A 26,028-nucleotide genomic window follows, 5' to 3' on the forward strand; every position below is an offset into this window, starting at 1 on the left:
TCACGTCCACAGAATCTCATGTCTGCTCCTCTAACTATGAAATCCCCCATCATTATTGCACTCTTCTTCTCCCTCCTTCCCTCAGAGCCAGACTCAGTACCAGAGACCCAGTTGCTGTAGGTCATTTCCCCCTCCCCTAACAGTATCTAAATCCGTATACTTATTATTAAGGGAAATGACCACAGTGGTGCTCTGCACTGGCTGCCTAGTCCATTTCCCTCTCCTGACAGTCACCCACGAGCCTCCCTGTAGCTCCTGTCTGTCACCTTCTCATTCTCCCATATGAGCCAAAGGTCACTGAGCTGCAGCTCGATACACTTCATGCTGATATAGTTATCTAGGAAACTGATGGTTTCCTGGAGTTCCCACATCTCACACAAAGAACATACCACTACTCCTGCATTCACTCTCAGTGCACTAGCTATGTAACAATAGACAAAGGAAGAGAAAAGTAAACGTATTTGGAACCTCTGCCTGTGCTTGCCCAAGCCTGTTCTCAACTAATCCTGCTGAGTCAAAGCCTGGCCATTCTAACACCAAAGGCTACTCTGCTTCTACCTCACTGCTTTTTTATCTGGCCTTTGCTGACTGCCTCAGAGGTCATTATGATCGCAGCCTGCCAAGAAGTTCAGGTAGGACTTGTTTGCCTAACATAAAGAACGAGGACAAACCAAAACGGATCTTACACGGTGAGTGGTAGAGTACTGAGGAGTACAGTAGGACAGAGGGATCTGAGAATACAAAGCCTTCATTACCTGAAAATGACAGCAGAGGTGGAAAGAATTGTAAAGAAAGCTTTTGGATTCATAAACCAAAGTACTGAGTAGAGCAGTTGGGATGTTATGTTGAAATTGTATAAGATGTTGGTGAGGTCTATTATGTGCAGTTTTGGTCACCTACCTACAGGGAAGATGTCATAAAATTCAAAGATTGCAGGGAAAATTTACAAGGATGTTGTCTGGACTTGAGGACCTTATTTATAGGGAAAGGTTGAATAGGTTAGGACTTTATTCCTTTGTGCGTAGGAGAATGCAGGGAGATTTGATAGAGATATACAAAATTATGAGAGGTATACATAGGATAAATGCTTGCAGGCTTTTTCCACTGGGGTTGGAGGAACACCAGGTGAAATGTAGATTGAGGAACCAGCTGCCAGTGGAAGTGGTGGATGCAGGTTCAATTTCAACATTTAAGAGAAATTTGAATAGGGATGGGAGTGAGGATGGGAATGGGGGCCAACAAGGCTTCCAAATGGGTTGAAAGAGATCACGTCCTTGACTTTTACATTTAAGTCATTTCAGTTTACAAATAGGCATTCACACACATTGTTAATTCACAGATGCATTAAACAGGTCACCAACATCTACTTAGAAATAGAAATATAGTAGAAGGCCATTCATCCCTCGTGCTTGCTTCACTCTTCAATATGACCATTATTGATCATCCAAATTCAGTACTCTGCTCCTACTTTCTCCCTTTATTTGGCTAATCAATATCTTGCCAACCTAACAGGTTACAACAAAACCCTATAGGGGAGTAACACACACAAAATGCTGGTGGAACGCAGCAGGTCGAGCAGCATCTATAGAGAGAAGTATGGTCGACGTTTCGGGCCGAGACCCTTCATCAGGACCATCAGGTCCTGACGAAGGGTCTCGGCCCGAAACGTCGACAGTGCTTCTCCCTACAGATGCTGCCTGACCTGCTGCGTTCCACCAGCATTTTGTGTGTGTTGCTTGAATTTCCAGCATCTGCAGATTTCCTCGTGTTTGCCCTATAGGGGAGTTGTGGGATAGGCAACAGTAGCTGGCTTTCCTGAAAAATAAAGGAAACTGACTCTTCTCATGTAGTTATAGGGTACCAAAAGATGAAACAGTGGCACCTGCTAACCACAAATACTTTCATTCCAACAGCCTTAGATCAGTATGACTTAGTGCACCAACCACGTGCATTGCAGTTATCTACCTTAGCTACCCCGGCAGCTTCTAAGCCCATGACCTTCATCACCAGGAAATAACTGGGCTTCAGGTGCAAATTCTAATCCAAATCACACACCATTCTGACTTGGAATTACCATTCCTTCATTGATGAGAATGTAGAAATAGTGTAAATGCGTGGTTGAAGATCAGTGGGAACTTGGTGAGCAAAGAGCCTTTTTCCATGCTGTCTCCCCTCTACAAATCCAAATCAATAGGTGCTGAATTATCAAATCATAAATACAAGATGAAGAGATTTGTACTTTCACGGCCAGTATTGTACTGATGACAACATTATCACAAATAATCATTGCAATAAGCATTCAGTTTGCAGTAATTGACATAATTGCTGTACATTTATGTAAGCCTATTTATTTTGTTGGCAATATAAATACAGATTGACTCTGCTAAAACAAAAATGTCAAAATAAAATCAATTCTAATTACACATTATATTCCAATTGTTCCAAAGAAAATAATCCACAGAATAATAAAACTAAGATTTTAAATGAGGGAATTGCACAGAATAAATTATTAAACTATTTCTGTCAACATTAATTAGTTGACTGAATATATTGGTTCATTATGAACTCAGACACAAATATTGTAAAAAAAAGTTATTGAAATACAATTTTAACTGGTTCAGTTAGCAAATATGGTCATCTTTTGGTCTGCAAAATTGTATTCTTATGCATATTTCGGCAAGAATACAAAATAAGAGAGAGAGAAAGAAAAGTAATTCCATCCATTTTGTCATTATTTTAAACCAATTGCACTTTTTTTTCGCTCCATACATCTGCACTTGTATTTCACCACCCCTCCCCTACTCCCTGAGGTTTTTCTTTGTCCCAGCTCCTGTCCTTCATAAACCGGTTCCATTAAGTCAGCTCCCCACACCCTAACTCTCTTCCCTGACCCATTTTTTCACTCAGTCAACATCATCTCCAGCTACCCAGCTTTTCAAATATTTCCCTTTTCTAATCAAGAGCTTTTTCTTCCTCAATGTACAACACAGCACCAACAATTCTAGCAAATCAGTTATATCCCCCACTGTCCCTGTAATTATCTGGGATTTCAGTACAAAAGCTAAAGAAAAATTATTTTATTTATAACCACAATACTGCTGTCTCTCTTAAGACCAATTTATAATTGCCATGTTAAGGCTGATGTTTTATTCTAGCAGCACTTGTTGCATTTTTAACACTTCCCAGATTTCTAAGAAACTCTACTTCACATTGTGGTGTGCAAGCTGTGATTCTAATCAAGAGATCCAGCCATGGTCCCCATCCCACAAGCAGGGCTCTGCCATAACTCCCACACATTCCTCAAGCTTTCTCATTGCACAACTGCAACTGGCCTTCAACAAGATTCTTGCTGGGGTAGGCCTAATGCACAGGACAGATGCAATTTTGCTCAACTGCCACAGCCCCCATTCCAGAACCAAGCTCATTCTAAACTCTGGATTCAGAGAATGGTAGAACACACAGAAGAGTACAGGAACAGTCACTTCAGCCCATAATATCTGTGCCAAACATGAAGCCAGTCCAAATTAATCCCACCTGCCAGCATATGGTCCATATTCCTACTTTTCCTGCCTCTTCATGTTCCTCTCTAAATGCCTCTTAAATGTTGCCATCTGCCTCCACCACTTCCCCAGGCAATGTGTTGCAAACTCCTGCCGCTCTCTGTGTAACCTTCTTACTTGTTCAATTTAATCATGAGTATTAGACAATGGTGGGGTTGAATCTGATGACCCCTGTGGTTAAATGTGTTTGTACATTAAAAACAGCCACGGCAGTGAGACGTGTGTGCTGGTTGTTTTATTTCCTGCTACTAGTATTCAAACTGCAGAGTGCAGATGATGATGCAGAGACACACTCGGAGGCTGAATACTGCCGTCCAACATTTCCCATATCCCAGCAGACCTCTTTCAGTGAAGACTGACACTAATACTGAAATCCACCACATCTCCCAGCTACCAACACAGGATGTCAGAGAAACACTATTCAAGCTTTAATGATCTAAAATCGGGTACTAAGCTAAAGGTCTCCTGTGATCTCTTCTCCTTCATATGCCTTCTCTCACACTAACTACTGCACCGATGCTGTCTCTACATCATCCTCCAAATCCTCTGGCAAAACCAAGGCTAGTCAACTTCAGACCATGTCCTTCTCCTGCCAACATCCAAACTATTGAGTTCAAACTCTAATTTCACTCATTTGCTCCAGTAAACTCCTCAAACTCTACCCCTCAAACAAACCCCCTCAAGCTCCACCCATCAAACTCAACCCCACATCTCAATCTCCACCCTACAAATTCCACCCCACAAACTCCATATCTCAAGCTCCACCCCACAAACTCAAACTCCCCAAACAAAAAAAAGTATTCTACCATGATCTCTATCTTGGTAGAAAATTAAAATGAGAACGGAAGTTCAAGTTCAAAAAACAATTTGTGTAGAAACATAGAAAACCTACAGCACAATACAGGCCCTTTGACCCACAAAGTTGTGCCAAACATGTCCCTACCTTAGAAATTACTAGGCTTACCTATAGCCCTCTATTTTACTAAACTCCATGTACCTATCTAAAAGTCTCTTAAAAGACTCTATTGTATCCACCTCCACCACTGTTGCCTGCAGCCCATTCCACACACTCACCACTCTCTGAGTAAAAAACTTACCCCTGACATCTCCTCTGTACCTACTCCCCAGCATGTTAAACCTGTGTCCTCTTGTGGCAACCATTTCAGCCCTGGAAAAAAGCCTCTGACTATCCACATGATCAATGCTTCTCATCACCTTGTACATCTCTATCAGGTCACCTCTCATCCTCCTTCGCTCCAAGGAGAAAAGGCCAAGTTCACTCAACCTATTCTCATAAGGCATGCTCCCCAATCCAGGTAACATCCTTGTAAATTTGTGTGTATTCAGAAAGACCCTATAGAAAGTACAATCATTCCAAGAACTTAATGAAATCCCTGGCCAATTACCACTCAAATAAAAGGCATCTGAGTAAGTCTGCTGGTCAGGAGTATGCAGAAACTGTGTGAAAGTGGCAGGGATGATGGAATGCTCCTCCTTGCATATTAATAACCCTATCATGCTATCAAACATTCCCTGCTCCAGCTATAGCAAAGTCTGCAGCCCCTACAATGTTCTCATCAGCAACTTCAGAAGCAATGGATAAAATAGACATGAGTGGTCTTCAGTCAGAGTGGATCATCTATAGAAGGAAAGAACTATCAGGAGTTTGAATCCTATAAGGGTATTACGGAATTCAATTTTTTAAATAATTAAATAAAGTTAAAACCCAGCATTAGTAATGGTGACCATACCACTAAACTGTAAAAAAACCATCACTAATGTCAATCAGAGAAAGAAATCTTCTATTTCTTCTCCAGGTGATTCAAGACCCAGTGTAATGTGGTTGACTATGATGTTCTAAAATACAGGAGGGGTTTATTAGAGAGTCTGACAGATTTTCCATTAATCCATTTATACTCATCAATAGCTCCACTCTGGATGCAAATTGTCTAATATATCTAAAGGCATAAAACAGGAACGTATTATCAGTATGCTCATAATGCATCTACATCAGAAATAGACTTTTTTTCAGAGCCATCAACTTTCATTGGTAAACCAGACCCACCTCTAAAAAGGCAACTGAATCTCACTGGGGAGTACGTTACTTTCTGTGAAAATCAGTTTTTCAGCAGAATGTAATTCTGCATTTTCTTAAGCATAATTTCTTCAAAATTTTAACTAGCATTGTGTTAAGTTAATTTGAGTGATCAAGGGAGCATGAGTTCATTTGTCAAATGTTTGTTGATTTTGTGAATGTTAAAGACTGATGCAGTTTTTATTACCTATAGAAATTTGTTTTTATTGAAGTCATAAATCAAAGGTACTTACTCTAACTCCCATGAACTTGTCTTTGAGCACAATCCAAGACAACAGAAAGACAAATGCTTTGTTGCAACAAAAGAGAGCAGAAACATCTGTGGCTGTTAATTTCTTCAAAGCCAGTAAATATAGGTAATTAGTTAATGTCCAGAGGATAGAAAATGGGGCTGTTCTTTTCAGGAAGAGTCTCAGAGTTAGTCCCTCTTCACCAAATATCCTACTGCATTCTCTGCAAACAGGGAACAGACAGATTTGTATAACAGTAAATTTGTTCTCACTGCATCTATTCAATTAACACTCAAATGCAAATACCTGCTACATCTAAATGTTTTTGTCTTTCTTTATTTGTTGAATGACTTGGGTAATCCTCATTTATGTTAACATAGTTAATTGAAATGTTCACTTAGGAGAGGTATTATCTGCAAGGGATTTTAATAGCATAATTGTATACAAATTTGGATTGTGGATGTTTTGACATCCAGTCCTGGATGAGGAGAAATTTCCTGTGACTAAACATTACAAAGTCTAAATCTACTGTCTTAGTACTTCACCATAAACTTCATCCCCTTGCCAGAGACTCTACTGTTCCCAGATACGGAAGGAAGGTGAAGCAAACTGTTTGCATCAGATGAGCACTATTCAAAGATCACTTTCATAACATTGTCCCTGGTTCAATCCCTTCTGCTGAAAGCATCAACCATACCTATTAATTCTGTACTTGGCCATAAATCATACTACCCAGATGGCAATGTATCTTCCACCCACCAAAATCTGTTTTGAAATGCCCTGCACTTTCACTATGTTAAATGTACTTCTTATCTGTAACTGGTACGATCATTGTTCCAATTTGTAAACACAGAAGCAAAATGCGAAAGTGATTATCATCCAAATGTCCTCAAAAATACAATAAAGATTAGAAGCTGATATAATAAGAATTGATTTTACTGTACCTTTTATCTATTTATTTTTAAGAAAAATAAAGGGGATCAGTACCTAATTTTCTTAATTATTGTCCGTCTTTCTTGTGCTGTTGCAAGGTGTCCCGAGTAGTATACAGGAAAAAACATTATGTTCCAATTTGTAGAAAACCAAGTCATAAATAAAGGACAATGGAAGCCCTTGTATGTGACTTTGATAATCTGTGTGGTACCAACCCAGGAGGATGACACAGAAAGAATGACCAGAAAGCCCCAGAAAATCTTGAAGAACGCTGAGGAGCATGATTGACAGCGTGTCTTAGCATTATTATCGGGGTTAAGGTTTTCATTCCGATTCTCTGAAGCTTCTTCTCCTGGAAGATAAAACAGAAAAAAACTTTGAAATACAACAGAACTGTGTCATCCATTAAAGCATAATGTTCCAATATTACTATAACTAGGAATTCCAAGCACAATTTCAATAGTCAGTAAAATATGCCCTCCTCCCACACCCTCGCCCCAACACCCATGCACTGGAACTGCATTTTATAGATTTTCATTTTGAGACACATGTATTCTCTCCTGCAAGATCACTAAAGGTCATTGTTTTACTTATTGCTTTTAATATCAACGCACAATCTTATTAAACCTCTTTTCTTGGTCTACTAAAACTCCTCCAGATCTTAAAAAGGAATTGTCAAATTTGAGGTACTGCTAAAATCACTAGTGTAGGGAAAGTAAAACATAGGAATCAAGGTGGAACAGTAGACAATTCAGTTAAATAAATCTCTTCTACTATATTTGTTAACTATGGCACCTCATTCTACTTAATCAAAACCCTACCCCTGATATGTAGAGACATTGTTTCTAGGGACAAGGCTGGTGAATAGTACAGGCTGGACTATTCTGAGCTCCACTTCACTTTCTTCAACTCCATTTACAGAGCTAATGATAATTAATGATAATTATGCTGTATTCTATGGATGCACAGAGTTCCAATTTGTACAAATTTATCAAGAATTGGGCATTATGTATGCTTGGGCTTCATTCAACCACAAAAACATTTACTGGGAAATTCTAATATCCCAGAAGTTAGAGTTTGCTAGGATACTTCAGAAGGCAGTTATGTATTAACCACATTGATGGGTCTCCAGTCGTATTCAAGTCAGACCAGGTAAGATTAGCAGCTTTCCCTCTTTTTAATTAAAGAAAACTACTTCCTTGAAATTCTTTTTTGTTACAACAGCTCTGTAGTTTATAGTCACAAATATCAATGGTTCTTTTATAACATATTAATTTAATTCCCCTATACTGAAATGACATCCAGAACATTTGGATACTGGTTCAGTAACTAACTACAATGTCACTGTGCTTGCTTCATAAGTGGCATATGACATTCATAGCATGCAAGTGCTAGAAAATTCCAGAAATGCTCAGCAGATCAGATAGCATCTGGGGGAAGAGAAGTACATTTAGAGCGTTAAAGACCCTTCATTATAAGAGAGAAATCAAGAAGTTGTGTTAGTTTTAAGGCACAAAGAAGATAGGGAAGAATAGGACAGAGGGAATATCTCCAATAGAGGAAGACCAGAGACATTGCAGTAATCTTTATGTATACAGTCATCTGCTTGTTTTAGCATTTTGTGTTTTTTTTTCCAGATTTTCTGCTGTTTTTGATTTTCAAAGAGAGAGAGTCTGTCCACCTCACATTGACATAACATCACTTAGTCATCCCTCATCAGCATCCTGGAGATTGGTAATGGATGACTAGGAAAGTACTTGGGCATTGAATTCATGCTGCACAGAGCTTCAGCCAATGGGAACTTCAACAATGTTAGTAAATCCACGTTTAATCCACAGTAGCACCAGGGGCTGAGTAGTTTCAGCATAGGCTGCAATGAATGTTGAGATATCAGCCATTAGGGATATTCGTCAGGTCTGCTGGAAATATTGATGCCAATCTAGAGAGTGTCTTCTAGAGTGAAAATACGAGAAAATCTGTAGATGCTGGGAATCCAAAGCAACACACACAAAATGCTGGAGAAACTCGGCAGGCCAGGCAGCATCTATGGAAAAGAGTAAGCAGTTGATGTTTTGGGCCGAGACGCTACACCAGATGGGGAGATGAAGGGTCTCGGTGATGAAGATCCTGAGTTTCTCCAGCATTTTATGTGTGTTGACTTGTAGGGCAGTTGGGTTATATTCTTGCTGTGATTTAAAACCAGGTAAAGTGTGCACTCTGTGCAAAGTAGGTGCAACTCTTAGAGTAGTGGTAAGACAAGGTGGTGAGACAGGATTACCAAACAATTTCATTGGTATTAAATAAGCGGCAGCTGTATTTATTGGGAAACGTGCTTTGTTGCCTTCCTGTCATGTCATTAAATATCTCTGAGCTTCATTCAATGTAAAGATCTTGTGAGTTATTCACAGGTTTGGCTTCACTGTACATTAAATTAATTCATCTGTCGTTAGCTGCGCACAAATTAAGACCTCTAGAATACGGGTGAAGGAAATAAAATGGTGCATCTGAAATCTGGATGCTGATATCATGACAGTGAATTAGAATCCTGAATTTTGTGAATACATTGCAACAAGTCAAATGAGCATATATTAATCACCATCACAACTCCATTCCAACTGTGTATATTTATTTGAGCATAAATATGCCTAAAGCCTCAAGTACCAAGAGTGTGCCAGACTCACCCAGTAAAGGAAACATCCTCTCCACATCCACTCTGTCTAGGCCTTTAAATATTCAATATGTGAGATCCCCTCTCATTCTTCTAAACTCCAACGATTACAAGCACAGAGGTATCAAATGCTACTTATACATTAACCTTTAATTACTAGAATAATTCCCCTGAATATCCCCTCTCCAAATCCAGCACATCTTTGCACAGCTCAGCTTCACAGCATACCTTCATAGGCTGTGCAAAACAGAATGAGGATATGGTCTCCATTTTCAAGTCATCTTCACAAATTATGTGGTACAGTATTTTAAAAATGTCAGCTAGCAATTACAATACATCACTATACCTCTTGGAGCTCAACAACCAGGTTCAAATGCAGCTAGATAGATAGATAGATACTTTATTCATCCCCATGGGGAAATTCAACTTTTTTTTTCCAATGTCCCATACACTTGTTGTAGCAAAACTAATTACATACAATACTTAACTCAGTAAAAAAAAATATGATATGCATCTAAATCACTATCTCAAAAAGCATTAATAATAGCTTTTAAAAGGTTCTTAAGTCCTGGCGGTTGAATAGTAAAGCCTAATGGCATTGGGGAGTATTGACCTCTTCATCCTGTCTGAGGAGCATTGCATCGATAGTAACCTGTCACTGAAACTGCTTCTCTGTCTCTGGATGATATAAACTCAGTGTTCAAGAGCGCACCAGAAAAATGACATGCTGATTTTGTATATTTTTCTAGATGTTAAAACTCAAATGATATTTCTCACAATGCTCAATTATAAGCTGTAATATGCTATAAATAAAATGGATAATAACAGAATCATAATGACTTGAAGGAAATTAACTCCAATTTGTGACTCACCTGTAGGGTTACATGAATAACGTGCATTTGCAATTATCAGTGTTGCTTAACTATAAAACTGTAAAACATAGGAGAAGAATTAGGCTATTTGGCCCATCGACTCTGCTCTGCTATTCCACCATGGTTGATATTTTTTTACCTCTGAACCCCATACTTCTGCCTTCTCCCCTTAACTTTTCCCTGAGAGCATCTTGGGCCTCCAGGTGGTCCACAGCAGGGGTGATTGATAAGTTTGTGGCCTAAGGTAGAAGGAGATGAGTTATGCAGCTCTCATTACATGCACATGCAGTTCAACCCTATGAGTGAAAATGCAGAAAGTTGGTAGTTAATAACTCATCTCCTTCTACCTTAGGCCACAGACTTATCAATCACCCCATGCTGTGAACCATTTCTGGAGGTCCAAGACACCAACTTCTACAAAGAAGGGATTTGTATGCTCCACGACCGCTGGACTAAGCGTGTAAGTGTAGGAAAAACAAATGTGCTAGGTTTTCTAAATTTGACTCCTTCTACCTTAGTCTCTGGACTGAATGCTAACCTTGATTTTACCTTCCTTACTGTTATGTTTTGTAACTTCAAAACATTAAACTAATTCAAAAAAACACAGGAGTCCGAAATTGTGTACAACTTTGTTTACTTTAAGCAAATTGCACGCGTATCACGTGGTAGCATAATGACGTATGCAAGTCACGTATTTATGCATATAACCTGTAATTATTTAAACAAACAAAAATGCTTAATCTATATACACACACACACAAGATTACTCAAATATTATTAAAATATTAAATACTCAACACTTTCCATCAACCCAACCTGCAAATTAACCTTTAGGGAATCCTATACAAGAACTTACAAGTTCATATGAACTTCTGATTTTTGAATTTGCTCCCCATTTAGAAAATAATCTATGCCTTTATTCCTTCTACCAAAGTGCATTACCATACACTTCACTGCACTATATTCCACCTACCACTTCTTTGCCCATTCTCCCAATCTGTCTAAATCCTTCTACAGACTCCCTGCTTTCTCAACACGCTTATTTTCACACTGTCCACCAATTTAGCTGTAGAGCCATCAACTCCGACATCCAAATCATTGGCATGTAATGTGAAAAGAAGTAGTCCTACCTCTGATCGCTGAGGAACACCATTAGTCACTGGCAGCCAACCAGAAAAGGCCCCCTTTATTTCCACTCTTTGCTTCCTGCCAGTCAACCAATCTTCTATCCATGCTAGTAACTTTCTTGCAATACCATGAGCTTTTATCTTGATAAGCAGCCTCATGTGTGGCACCTTGTCAAAACACTAGGAAATCCATTGAGGTACATCAAACAAGGATTTACCTTGTATTGCAAAACACCAATTACTAAATAAACCTTATGTTACATTGGTCATAATTATTAACATTTAATTCACTGCTGTTTTCATATTCTGTATGCTTGTTTCATTTAATGATGGTGATTTGGCAGGTTCACCAGCAAGGTGAAAAGTATTTTAAGCTGTAAATCTGCTTTCTCCATTTATGTTAACGTCCAGCTACCATGGATACCTTAAAAGTCTCTGAGATCAATTAATCATTCTCAATTGATATGATACAAAAACTAACTGTTGTTACTCTCTAGTCTAAATTTCAGAAAACTAGTTTAAAATAATTCAATGATGTTCAAAACAAAATAGGTTTAATTTCAAACTTTGATCCAAAGAAGCTGAACTCGGTGGTATCCAGTTACCATCAGGCCAAAAATACTCACCGATAAAGTTCACTGCAGCGGAAGGCTAAATATTAGTCAGCTCATGTTTGATTTTGACAATCAGTGGAGGGTGTGATTGGTGAGTAAAAAGTAAAGGTATTAATCCCATCGAAAACCTCCTCAACCAATCTGTGCAATTTCTTCTCGTGGATCCATTTTAGCTGCAAAATACTCTGCACAACTGAACTGTGCTTTGGAATCCTGCATCCAGTAAGGAATTGCAGCTTCCTGAGCATGGTTGAGTGTCTGCTTAAAGTCCTACATTAAAACTGCATCAGGCCTGTGACCTGGAGTGTTACCTCAAAGAACCCCTTTCAATATTCCCATCTTTCGAAAGAGTCAGGGGGCAGAAGTGAGTGAAGTTACCATTACTAGGGAGAACGTATTTGGGAAACTGAAAAGTCTAGGTCTCAAGGTAGATAAGTCGGCTGGATCAGATGGTCTGCATCCCAGGGTTCTGAACGAAGTGGCTGAAGAGGTTGTAGAGGCATTAGTAATGATTTTTCAAAAATCAGCAGATTCTGGCATGGTTCCGAAGGACTGGAAAATTTCAAATGTCATCAAAGGAGGATTGGTGGATGTTATGTACTTGGACTTGCAGAAGGCCTTTGACAAGTTGCCACACATGAAGCTGCTTAAGAAATTAAAATTCCATGGTATTTCAAGAATGATACTAGCATGGATAAAGCAGTGGCTGGTGGCAAGAGGCAAAGAGTGGGAATAAAAGGGGCCTTTTCTGGTTGCCTGCTGATGACTAGTGGTGACCCAGAGGGGTCTGAGTTGGGATCACTTTTTTTACATTATATATTAGTGATTTCGATGACAGAATTGACAACTTTGTGGCCAAGTTTGTGGAAAATATGTAGATAGGTGGAGGGGCATGCAGTGTTGAGGAAGCAGAGAAGCTACAGAGAGATTTAGACAGATTAGGGGAATAGGCAAAGAAATGGCAGATGGAGTACAGTGTCAGGAGGTGTATGGTCATGCACTTTAGTAGAAGAAATAAAAGTGTAGACTATTTTCTAAATGGAGAGAAAATTCAAAACTCTGAGGTGCAATGGGACTTGGGAGTCCTTGTGCAGGATTCTCTGAAGCTTAATTTGCAGGTTGAGTCAGTGCTGAAGAAGATAAGAACAACATTAGCATTCATTTCAAGAGGACTAGAATATAAAAGCAAAGATGTAATGTTGAGGCATGGTGAGGCTGCACTTGGAGTTTTGTGAACAATTGTGCGCACCTGATCTAATAAAAGATGGGCTGATGTTGGAGATGATCCAAAGGGAGTTCATGAATATGATTCCAGGATTGAAAGGCTTATCATATGAGGATCATTTGATGGCTCTGGCCTGTACTCACTGGAATTCAGAAGAATGGCAGGTGGTCTCATTGAACCCTATCAAATGTTGAAATGTCTCAATACAGTGGATGTGGTGAGGATGCTTCCTATAGTAGCGTAGTCTAAGACCAGAGGACACAGCCTCAGAACAGTGGGACATCCTTTTACAGTGGAGACAAGGAGGAATATCTTTAGTAGTGAATTTTTAAGAATTGTTGCCACAGGTGGCTGTGGAAGCCAAATCATTGGGTATATTTAAGGCAGAAGTTGAAAAATTCTTGATTAGTCGGGGCATGAAGTGATAAGGGATGAAGACAGGAAATTGGGGCTGAGAGGGTAAATGGATCAGCCGTGATGAAATGGACGAACAAACTCAATGGGCCAAATGGCCTAATTCTGCTCCTATATCTAACGGTACTATGGTCTCTTATTGTGTTTTTTTGGGTAAGAAACAGAGTAAATTGAAAATTATGCTCTATTTTACCCAAAGGAACATCCTTTCTCTGAGATTGTTTATGAGAGGTTGAATCCATTATTATAAACAAATTAACACAGTCCTATTGAATAGAAGAATTCCACATGATCACATTACTATAGTCATTACAAGCATTATTCAGCATAATAGTAACACTACAGTTACTTTATCATATTCGGCAGGTGTGCTAGAACTATTGGGGAGGATTTAAACTAATTAGGGTGATGGGAACCAGAGTGATGGGGCTGAAGATAGGGCAGTTGATATACAAGTTGATCCAGTGAGTAGCAAAAGACAATAGACAATAGGTGCAGGAGTAGGCTATTCGGCCCTTCGAGCCAGCACCACCATTCAATGTGATCACATATAGCCATATAACCATATAACAATTACAGAACAGAAACAGGCCATCTCGGCCCTTCTAGTCCATGCCAAACGCTTACTCTCACCTAGTCCCACTAACCTGCACTCAGCCCATAACCCTCCATTCCTTTCCTGTCCATATACCTATCCAATTTTACTTTAAATGACAATACCAAACGTGCCTCTACCACTTCTACTGGAAGCTCATTCCACACAGCTACCACTCTCTGAGAAAAGAAATTCCCCGTCGTGTTACCCTTAAACTTTTGCCCCCTAACTCACAACTCATGTCCTCTTGTTTGAATCTCCCCTACTCTCAATGGAAAAAGCCTATCCACGTTAACTCTATCTATCCCCCTCATAATTTTAAATTGCTCTATCAAGTCCCCCCTCAACTTTCTACGCTCCAAAGAATAAAGACCTAACTTGTTCAACCTTTCCCTGTAACTTAGGTGCTGAAACCCAGGTAACATTCTAGTAAATTTTCTCTGTACTCTCTCTATTTTGTTGACATCTTTCCTATAATTCGGTGACCAGAACTGTACACAATACTCCAAGTTCGGCCTTACCAATGCCTTGTACAATTTTAACATTACATCCCAACTCCTATACTCAGTGCTCTGATTTATAAAGGCCAACATACCAAAAGCTTTCTTCACCACCCTATCCACATGAGATTCCACATTCAAGGAACTATGCACCATTATTCCTAGATCACTCTGTTCTACTGCATTCTTCAATGCCCTACCATTTACCATGTATGTCCTATTTGGACTATTCCTACCAAAATGTAGCACCTCACACTTACCAGCATTAAACTCCATCTGCCATCGTTCAGCCCATTCTTCTAACAGGCATAAATCTCTCTGCAAGCTTTGAAAACCTACTTCATTATCCACAACACCACCTACCTTAGTATCATCTGCATACTTACTAATCCAATTCACCACCCCATCATCCAGATCATTAATGTATATGACAAACAACATTGGACCCAGTACAGATCCCTGAGGCACACCACTAGTCACCGGCCTCCAACCTGACAAACAGTTATCCACCACTACTCCCTGGCATCTCCCATCCGTTGAATCCATTTTACTACTTCAATATTAATACTTAACGATTGAACCTTCCTAACTAACCTTCCGTGCGGAACCTTGTCAAGGGCCTTACCGAAGTCCATATAGACAACATCCACTGCTTTACCCTGGTCAACTTTCCTCATAACCTCTTCAAAAAATTCAATAAGATTTGTCAAACATGACCTTCCACACACAAATCCATGCTGACTGTTCCTAATCAGACCCTGTCTATCCAGATAATTATATATACCATCTCTAAGAATACTTTCCATTAATTTACCCACCACTGATGTCAAACTGACAGGCCTATAATTGCTAGGTTTACTCCTAGAACCCTTTTTAAATAAAGGAACCACATAAGCAATACACCAATCCTCCGGCACCATCCCCGTTTCTAATGACATTTGAAATATTTCTGTCAGAGCCCCTGCTATTTCTACACTATGGCTGATCATCCACAATCAGTACCCCATTCCTGCCTTCTCCCCATATCCTTTGACTCCACTATCTTTAAGAGCTCTATCTAACTCTTTCTTGAAAGCATCCAGAGAATTGGCCTCCGCTGCCTTCTGAGGCAGAGCATTCCATAGATCCACAACTCTCTGGGTGAAAAAGTTTTTCCTGAACTCCATTCTAAATGGCCTACCCCTTATTCTTAAACTGTGGTCTCTGGTTCTGGACTCCCCCAACATCGGGAACATGTTTCCTGCCTCTAGCATGTCCAATCCCTTATCTTATATGTTTCAATCAGATCCCCTCTCATCCTTCTAAATTCCAGTGTATACAAGCCCAGTCGCTCCAATCTTTCAACAGTCCCGCCATCCCAGGAATCAACCTCGTGAGTAGTGAGACTGCGAGACTGCAGATGATAGGGCAAAATTGTAATCAGTCAGATGAGTTGAAGTGTAACATCAGGGAAAATGGAAACAGATGATGAATACAGGACTGAGGGTGATATATTTGAAGCACACAGTATACGAAATAAGGTAGATGATCCTGTAGTGCAGGTATGACATTGTGGGCATCACAGAATTGAAGCTGAAATAAGATTATATTTGGAAGCGCAATGTCCTAGTATGCACATTGTATCAAAAGCACAGGCAGATAGGCAGAGGGGGTGTGGTAGTTCTAATGGCAAAAATTTAAATCAAATCATTCGAAAAATATGACATAGGGTTGTAAGGTGGAGAATTCTTGTGGATAAAGTTAGGAAACTACAAGGGTAAAAAGACCCTGATGGGAGTTATACACAGGCCTCCAAACAGTGGCAAAGATGTGGGATACAAATTACAATGGGAGACTGGAAATGTATGTCAAAAGGGCAATATTACGATAGTCATTGGGGATTTCAATATGCAAGTAACTGGGAAAATCAGTTTGGTGCTGTATCCCAAGAGAGGGATTTTATAGAATGCCAACGAGATGGCTCTTTAGAGAAGCTTGTAGTTGAGCCCACTAGGGGAAAGGCAAATCTGGATTTGGTGTTGTGTAATGAACCAGATTTGATTAGGGAGCTTAAGGTAAAAGAATAGAGGGGTGTGGAGGCAGTGGCCATAACATGATAGAATCAATACTGCAATTTGAGGGAAGGAAGATAAAAGTAGCAGTATTACAGTGGAGTAAAGGGAATTACAGAGGCAGGAGAGGGGAGTGGCCAAAGTTGATTGGTAGGGAACACTAGCAGGGAGGACAGCAGAACAGTAATGATTGGAGTTTCTGGAGGCAATTTGGAAGGTGCAGGATAGATATATCCCAAACTCTAAAGGGAAATTGAGCCAACCGTGGCTGACAAGGGAAGTCAAAGACAACATAAAAGGAAAATTGAGGGAATGTAAAATAGCAAACATTAGTGAGAAGTTGGAGAATTGGGAAGTTTTTAAAAATAAACAGAAGACAACTAAAAAGCCATAAGGAGAGAAAAGATGTAAAATGAAGGTAAGCTAGCCAATAATGTAAAAGAAGATACCAAAAGTTCTTTTCAGTGATATAAAGAGTAAAAGAGAGGTGAGAGTAAATAATGGACTGCTGGAAAATGATGCTGGAGAGGTAGCAATGGGTGACAATGAAATGGTGGATGAATTTATTGAGTATTTTGTATTGGTCTTCTCTGTGGAAGACAGTAGCAGTATGTCAGAAACTCAAGAGGATCAGTGTGTAGAAATGATTCTAGTTGCCAATATTAAGGAGAAGGTGCTTGGGAGGCTGAAGGTAGATAAGTCACCCGGACCAGATGGACAACTCTTCTGGATTCTGGAAGAGGTGGCTGAAGAGATTGTGGAGGCATTTGTAATGATCTTACAAGAATCTGGAAGGATGGAAAATTGCAAATGTCACTTCACTCTTTAAGAAGGGAGAGAGGCAGAAGAAAAGAAATTATAGGCCATTTAGCCTGACTTCAGTGGTTAAGAAGATGTTGGAGTGTATTATTAAGGATGAGGTTTTGGGGTACTTGGAGGCACATGATAAAACAGGCCAAAATCAGCATAGTTTCTTTAAGGGGAAATCTTCCCTGACAGATCTGTTGGAATTCATTGAGGAAGTAGACAAAGGAGAGCAAGTGGACACTGTTTACTTGGATTTCCAGAACACGTTTGACAAAGTGCCACACATGAGAGTGCTAAGCAAGAGCCCATGGTATTACATGAAAGATACTAGCCCAGATAGGAATTGGTTGACTGGCAGAAAGCAAGGCGTGGGAATAAATGAGGGCCTTATCTGGCTGCCTACCAGTGATTAGTTGTGTTCTGCAGGGGTCAGAATTAGGACTGCTTCATTTCATGTTATATGTACGTCTGTGATTTGGATGATGAAATCGATGGTTTTGTGGCCAAGTTTGCAGATGATACAAAGATGGGTGGAGAGGCAGATAGTGTTGAGGAAGCAGGGAGTCCATAGATGTACTTACACAAATTGGGAGAATGGGCAAAGTAGTAGCAGATGGAATATAGTGCAGTGAAATAGATGGCCATGTAATTTGTTAGAAGAAATAAAAGTGTGGACTATTTTCTAAACGGGGAGAAAATTGAAAAATCAGAGGTGCAAAGAAACTTGGGATTCTGTGTAAGATTCTTTAAAGATTAACTTGCAGGTTGAGTTGGTGGTGAGGAAGGCAAATACAATGTTAGTATTCATTTTGCGAGGACTAGAATATAAGATCAAGGATGTAATGGTGGGGCTTTATAAGGCATTGGTCAGACCACACTTGGAGTATTGTAAGCAGTTCTGGGCCCCTTATCTAAGAAATGATGTGCGGCATTGCAGGGGTTCCAGAGGAGGTTCACGAGAATGATTCCAGGAATGAAAGGGTTAAAGTATGAGGAGTGTTTGATAGCTCTGTGCCTGTACTCACTGGAGTTTAAAAGAATGAAGGGGGAATCTCACTGAAACCTATCAAATATTGAAAGGCCTAGATAGAGTGGACATGGAGAGGATGTTTCCTATAATGGGTAAGTCTAGGACCAGTGATCACACCTCAGAATAGTGGGATGTCCATCTAAAAAAGAGAAGAGGAGGAATTTCTTTAGTGAGGGTGGTGAATCTGTGGAATTCATTGCCATCGGTGGCTGTGGAAGCCATGTCATTAAGTATATTTAGAATGGAGACTGATAGGTTTTTGATTAGTTGGGGTATCAAAGGTTACAGAGTAAAGGTGGGTGAAGGGGATTGGGAGGAACAGTAAATTAGCCATGATGGAATGGTGGAACAGACTTGATGGGCCGAATGACCTAATTCTGCTGCTATGTCATTATTCCAGGGCCAGGAGCACAAATCATTCATGGCAGCTGTGGTGTTAAATTTGGCAATGACTGCACAAGGCTACTAGATTGTTGCACACATTCCATCTGGTTTGCAATGATCCATCGGGGAAGAAATTTGCCATTCTCACTTCCTCTAGCCTAAATATGACTGCAGCAGTACCAATGTAGAACTCTTCACTGCCCTTCATTACTTTACAAAGCCACTCAACTGAAGGGAACTTAGGGTTGAGCAGTAAATGCTGGCCTTGACAGCCATGTTAATTTCTCCAAAATTACTAAATCTAATTAAGGGGCAAATATTGTACTATTCAACCATTATTAAAGAAAGCTCTCAAGTGACAGGAGCTTTTCTTCACTCTTCATTTAATAATCTCCTCTGGATTTTTACCATTAAATGACTATTCCCACTTTCCCTCATGTTTGGTGAGGCCACATGGGAGAGAATGTATCAAAAGTGGATTGATGATCGCAAGTCAAAATTTGATGCTCTGCTTTTCTAACATCAGCTTACATGCAGTCATTTTCCTTCAGTTAATGCTTTACTGGAATTAGCAGCGGTCCCAAGGAAAAGGATCATGATGCTATTTCTGCCTGCTTTTTGCATGATTTCATTCTACAGTCTGTCAAATGGCTTGCTTCCCATTGATACAGTGAAAGCTAAAATCACATCATTAGTAAGCCAGGGAAAAAAAAAGTAATCAAATGGATGATGGAAAGCCTTTAGCAACCTCCCAGAGAACATTCCGGCTCTACCAATATAGGACGGATATAGGACAGAAGCAAACAAAGCATTTCTGTATATGAAACTATAATAGATATCAAGTTAAACAGCACAAAGTAGATGGCATTTTAAGAAATGTTACAGACTATTTAATTGCTCGGATAATAGTATTCCACTTTTATCTTTGTCAAACAGAAGTTTATTACTGCTGACTTCATTATAGGCAAACACTCTATAAAGTTGGAATATAACAATTCTACATGTTAGAATTTCAAAAATTAAGCTGGCAAATCATGAAAACAAGTCTCATTAATTTTTGAGCTGTCAATCTTACTTTAAGACAACAGAGTTAACTACTCATTGGACAGCACAGCTGAACCACAACCCACATTATACTAACTGGGAGCTGCTTCTGGCATAGCCTGTGGACTGGAGGCAGCTCATTCACTTCAGTCCATCCAGTCTGGCTCAGCAGTTTTGGCAGAGGTGGCCCTCTGTGGTGTGAGGAAGAACAACAGTTTGCAGTAATCTTCAGTATCTCACTTGGCCTTCTATGAAAACACATTTTATTTAAAACAAAACATATAGGTAGCCAATTTTCAAATAGTAACCAGGAAGGGAAAAGCTGGGCTTAGCTCTGGCCAGCCTGATTTCAGGAAGGAATTCTAAAATAGGACATTCGACCTGAGTTTTAATGCTGAGGGCCCAAATGCCTACCTCAGCGAGCTGCAAAGGATGCCCGAAAGATGGCTCTAATCGGTGTGGCAGTGTGCTGATTTTAATAGTTATCCCATTTTCTATGGAATACCCCTACGGTTGATCCATTGCATTTAACTTCTTCTTGACTTTTGTGATATTGGCTGAATGAGATTTCTTGATGATGAAATTAGAAAGGCTATAGTTGTGAAGCTGTTACTGTTATACTGTGTTATTGCATTCCCCTTTAAGGCCACTGTGGACAGGTCTGATCTTGTAAAGAAGCAGCCAGGTCAGCATTGTGCCCAGCACCGAATTTGTGTAATCAGTCATAAACATATGAACTAAAGGCATTGGAGTTTACAGGATTTCTTATTTTATCATCACAAACGAACTTCTCAAAGTAAATCTAGGAAAGTTAACTTGAGAACACAACTTCACCCATGCTGTCAAGTAATAGGTTCAGTGAAAAACATAAATTCCATCCAATGATGGTTGGTTATAAAATTTATAAAATGCTTATACAAAAATTACATTGGTGTCTGATGAAGCAATTTCTCATTATCAATCTCATGATTAATTAATTCCCCTTTGAGAATACCATTGATATATTATTGTTTTGATGCATTTCTCTGGCATCAGCAGCTTCCAGGTGGTTGCTTTTCATAGATAATCCTGATGATCATGCTGGCAGGTCAGTGTTGATGCTATCAATCCTTTGACATCTAGCAGGAGAAAATGAACAATTAATCTCCGTTGGGGAGGGCATTCAGATGAACAAAGTGCCTCCCCAATGGAGATTAATTAATTAAAACCAGATTCCAGATCAGACCCCAGCTTGCCAATGTAGGGTACTATAGGAGGAGAGAAGGAGGAGGAGATAAGTTACGGTATATTTCTGTTAAATTTCATATTCTTAAAATTCAGGCTTTGGATCAATACCGGAAGAAAGCAATTAGTGGTTAGCTCTTTCAAGCAGCCAGTATGGATATGAGGTCAGAATGCCAGTTGTGTGTTCTATAATTCTATGGTTTTTTATATACCTTCAGGTTATGTGGTTGTGTCTCTATTATTGCATCCTGGAGAAGCAGCACAAAATTGTGTCAATAAATTTGATTAAAATTCATAGGGAGCTGGTATCTCAAACCTACCTCATATTCATACAGATGGTATTTTTATAGATTTTTTAGAACTGGAAACTTGAGCATGTCTCATCATTAACTATTCAATTCCCTTCATTGTTCCTCAACAGATGAATCATTCCATCCTGCATGCAGCAAGAGCTAGGATATAATAGTTAGACATGGGCCCTGATTGTTGCAGATGGGGCTTAGGTACTTGACAAAACAACCCCCCAATCTACATTAGGTCCGATATAGAGGAGGCTACACCGGGAGAACAGAATACAGTAGACAACCCCAACAGATTCACATGTGAACTGTTGCCTCACCCAGAAGGACTATTTTGGGCCCTGAATAGAGGTGAGAGAGGAGATAAGTGGGCAAATGTAGCACTTCTGCCGCTTGCAGAGATAAACACCAAGAAGAAGATTAGTGGGGAGGAATAAATAGACAAGCAAATCATGGAGGAAGCAATCCCTTCAGAATGTGGAGAATAAGGAGGAGGTAAAGATGTGTTATGTGGTCAGCCCAGCTGCAGTTTTACCTAAACCACACACAAATCAAAAACAACAGAGTACTCAATGCTGATCCTTGCAAAGCACCACTGGTCACAGGCCTCCAATCAAATAACACCCTCCACCATTACCTTCTGTCTTCTATAGCCAAGCCAATTTTGAATCCAATCTATTCACATCCCATATGCCTTAATCATATGTGCAAACCAAGTGGGATATCAAAAGCTTTACTAAGATCCAAATATACAAACAGCTTCTAGTACTCTACCCTCGTCAATCAACTTCAAAGTTTTTAGACTAAGACTTTGCTTTACTGACCACATATTTTGATACAACAATCACGTCCTGGTTGTATGTTCTACAAAATATGTGTAGTCACATCCCAGAGATACTCAGGTCATACATAAGGAGAAACTGTTAATGTTTCGTGTCTGGGACCTTTCATCAGAATTGGAAAAGACAGAAAACTAGGTACTTTATAGTAGCAGTGAAAGTAGGGATGGATGGTTTCATTTTTAAAGCCATACAGTAGAATTCACAGGTTACTACTTGTAGTAAAAATGATACACCCAACAAATGAATCTGCTTAGAATTTCTCTACTGACAGTTAATCAACAGAGGAAAGAGTCCATTAGCATGTTCATAGAACTAAGTTGGCATATAAACACATAGAAGATGTTCCATGCCGACATTCACACAACACTGGGAATTTCATATAATCATTATATCCAAAATGACTAATTAAGTAATCAGCCCAATATCTGATCAACCTTACGAGATCACAATACATTGTACTGTCTGATAGCAACATGGAAATTGGTAAACTCAGTGCCTGAATTCCCAGTAGATGTTTCTTCACTGGGAATGCCAACCATAGAATGAAGCTGCGGCAGAAGAGGTGGGCAAGGCCATGGTGGGGATTTGAAGAAGAATTTTAGAATAAAGATCAGCAGAGCCACAACTGTCAACAATATGCCCAGTTTTCTCATGGGAACTTAGACTGGGAGTATCTCTTTAATGCGTGAGTTCCAAAGCAAGGTTACATAAAGAAGATTTCCAATGCAACCAAGATTAAAATATACATGTGAGGTCTGTAATATTAAAGCTTAAAGAGCCAAAAATTTAATTACTCCATCATCTTCACCGGGTTTAAGTTCAACACTCACAAAATGACTATGTGCAGAAGGAAAAAGAGAAATAAGTGCTGGGGGATCATGCCCATTTGTGGCGGATGGCAATTAAACTGACAGTCTGGCAAATGTGCCATCATTCCATCTCTTCCCTTTGTAAAATTGTTGCAATCATCTTGAGTTTATGCCCCAATGTCCTCAGGAAATGATTACACATCTTAGGAGCATTGCTAATTTTCATATGAAATTGGAAGACATCAGGGAAGCACATGTCGACAGGATTATTAATTTGCATTTATAAGAGCGCTGGCCCCGTCATGAGAGAATTTGTGGAGAGAAATGATTTATAAATGATATTTCAGAGGGCTTCAATGCACAGAAACCAATTTAGCAAGTTGTTGGAGACTACACCACACTGATGAGTTATGAATTATGAGTTATGCTGAGAGCATTTGCCCATTACCATCGGGGTTAAGCACTGCTTGCAATACAGTATGCATACAGTAAGAGCAGTAGATAGTGTGAAATTTATTATTATCACTTTGATATTTCAGGCTTTTTCCAGGAATTTCACTGGATGCTCCATTCAAATCTCAACCGAAAAGAGGTGCCTTTCAGTGTCCTTCAGATGAGAATTTATCATTATTCCTTTTGGAAAAGTAATCAAGCAATATACTGTAGTAAAAAGACAACTGCTTGGCTAACACCAGCTTCCCAACTGCTAAGTTAAAAATAAAATCCCTCCATTTTGTGTTTCATGGAACTGTTGGTCAGTAGCTGAGGAGGTGAAAGGGAGCAATGGAGGATGTACCAGCAACCGGAAGAGATCTCAGGAAGGAAATGAGAAAGCTGCTGAAATAACTTTGGGGGGATTGGGAACAATAAAAGAGTCGGGGAGAGTGGCAGTAACAGAAAAATGGCTGAGCAGCCAAGGACATGAAGAATGCAGAGCAGAGTCAGGAAGATCATTAACAGATGATGCAAGAAGATAGGAGACTAAGGAGTCTATTCTTTGCTGATAGAAATACCCTCTGCTATCAACAAATAGGAGGTGCAGTTATCATCCAGCAAACTCTTCTCAAACATTATTTTCAGAAGCCGAAGTGGAGAACAACATGAAACCCAGAATCCAAGGGCCATTTATCCCACTAAAAATTGTCATGTCATGGACAGGAAAGAAATCTTGTTTCTCTTGTAATAATTATATAAAGTGTTTTCCTGTTGCTTGCTTCTAACTAGCATTGGCCACAAATCCCAGTCAACACTCCAGCAGATGGAATAACACAATAAGAATATTGTTTTACATCTAACCCATGGAGATCCACAAGACAAACTACTCTACTGTAGCATCATTAAACTATTTAGGTCATGATGGCACATGGGTGATGTAAGAGAACACTGCTATTTAACTAACCTGTCTTCAACCAGGGAAACTGATCAGAAACAATTTTCTTTGTACCTCCTTCTGACCAAAGAGAGGGTGTAATTTCCATAGAGTTCTTTTGAAATAGAATTACATTTTGAAAGAAAAAGATCAGGTAAAACATTACAACTTAGTGGGCTATAATAACTTAGTGTTTGCAGTCAGTGCTGTGAATTGGTAACAGGACAGACTATCTGAAGAATGAATGAGGATGATATTTGCAGTTACTGCTACTTTTTTGGTGTTTGTCATTCCCATTATTTCTGATGACAAATTATCTAATAAGGTTTTCTGGAAGGAAAAAATAGTTCCCACACAATGGAACTAAATGATATTTCTGCCAAGAAGCAAATGGCCAGTAGACCGTGCCTTACCACAGTGGATTTTGGACACTTCCATTATTGTTGCTGGTGTAGCTGCAACAGTTCCATGACTCATTTTTTTTTTTTGTTTGTACATTCGTAGATCTGAGCATGGATTTCTCTTGAGAAAGCAACATCTACAGGACAAAACCTTATGCAATTCTACTGGCCACTTCATCCTTTCAGTCTCACATTAGAATCGCATTATGCAAATGACAATCCAAATCCTTCTTCATTGGCTGCACATCCTTTTTTGATGAACTGCATAAATTTCAACCAACTGCATCTTGCATTGTTAGTAGAACTACACAACAGAGCACACATCGATATATTTACATATATTCTTGGATTTTTAATTCATATCTTAAACATAAGTGTGAAAAATTAACCATAATTTTTCCTATCAGGAAGAGATCATCCAAGCTGTAAAATGCATACAGTATATCTATCAATATTTACAATGGCTGAGGCTGGATTAAAAGCCTAAAGTCATTTCTTGGAAAGACTGACAATCTCTTATTATACTATTTTACATGATTTGTTTATTTCAATAAAGAAAAATTGCTATTAATGTAGTTTTGCATTAAATCTCCACCTGTTGCTAACCTACAGTACTTATAGGTAAAGTTATTTCAGAAGAAATATTAATGATTTAAAATGAGTCTTTGTAATTGTTTAGGAAATTTCTGAGGGAGTTGTATCTGATAACTTAACGCAGCCACATCTGCACAATTAGTTCCATTGACTGGTTTCACTGATATTGTGCAGCCATTAGCAAATATTTTAAAAGGTCATATTAAATATCTTTATAAAGAAAAAATCTCCCTTAAAACTAGCACTTAATATAGAACCAAAAAGGTTTAAACAGTAATGTAGTAAACACAAAAATGATATACAGTCCTTTCCTGTTCAGCGATATGATGCAATGAGTGTCA

General features: G+C 39.3%; 1 protein-coding gene across 2 annotated transcripts in view; it reads right to left on the minus strand.

The window, feature by feature from the left end:
- slc35f4 (solute carrier family 35 member F4) overlaps window positions 1-26,028 on the minus strand; it is a 143,790-nt gene that overhangs the window by 32,678 nt on the left and 85,084 nt on the right. For both annotated transcript variants that reach the window (XM_073039921.1, XM_073039920.1), the window contains exons 2-3: window positions 6,873-7,170; window positions 5,889-6,108 (exon numbers count right to left, since the gene is read on the minus strand). In XM_073039921.1, coding sequence (XP_072896022.1) covers window positions 5,889-6,108; window positions 6,873-7,170 — 518 coding nt within the window. The remainder of the gene's footprint in view (window positions 1-5,888; window positions 6,109-6,872; window positions 7,171-26,028) is intronic.

The sequence above is a fragment of the Hemitrygon akajei genome, chromosome 3 (assembly GCF_048418815.1).
Source record: "Hemitrygon akajei chromosome 3, sHemAka1.3, whole genome shotgun sequence".
Taxonomy (NCBI): domain Eukaryota; kingdom Metazoa; phylum Chordata; class Chondrichthyes; order Myliobatiformes; family Dasyatidae; genus Hemitrygon; species Hemitrygon akajei.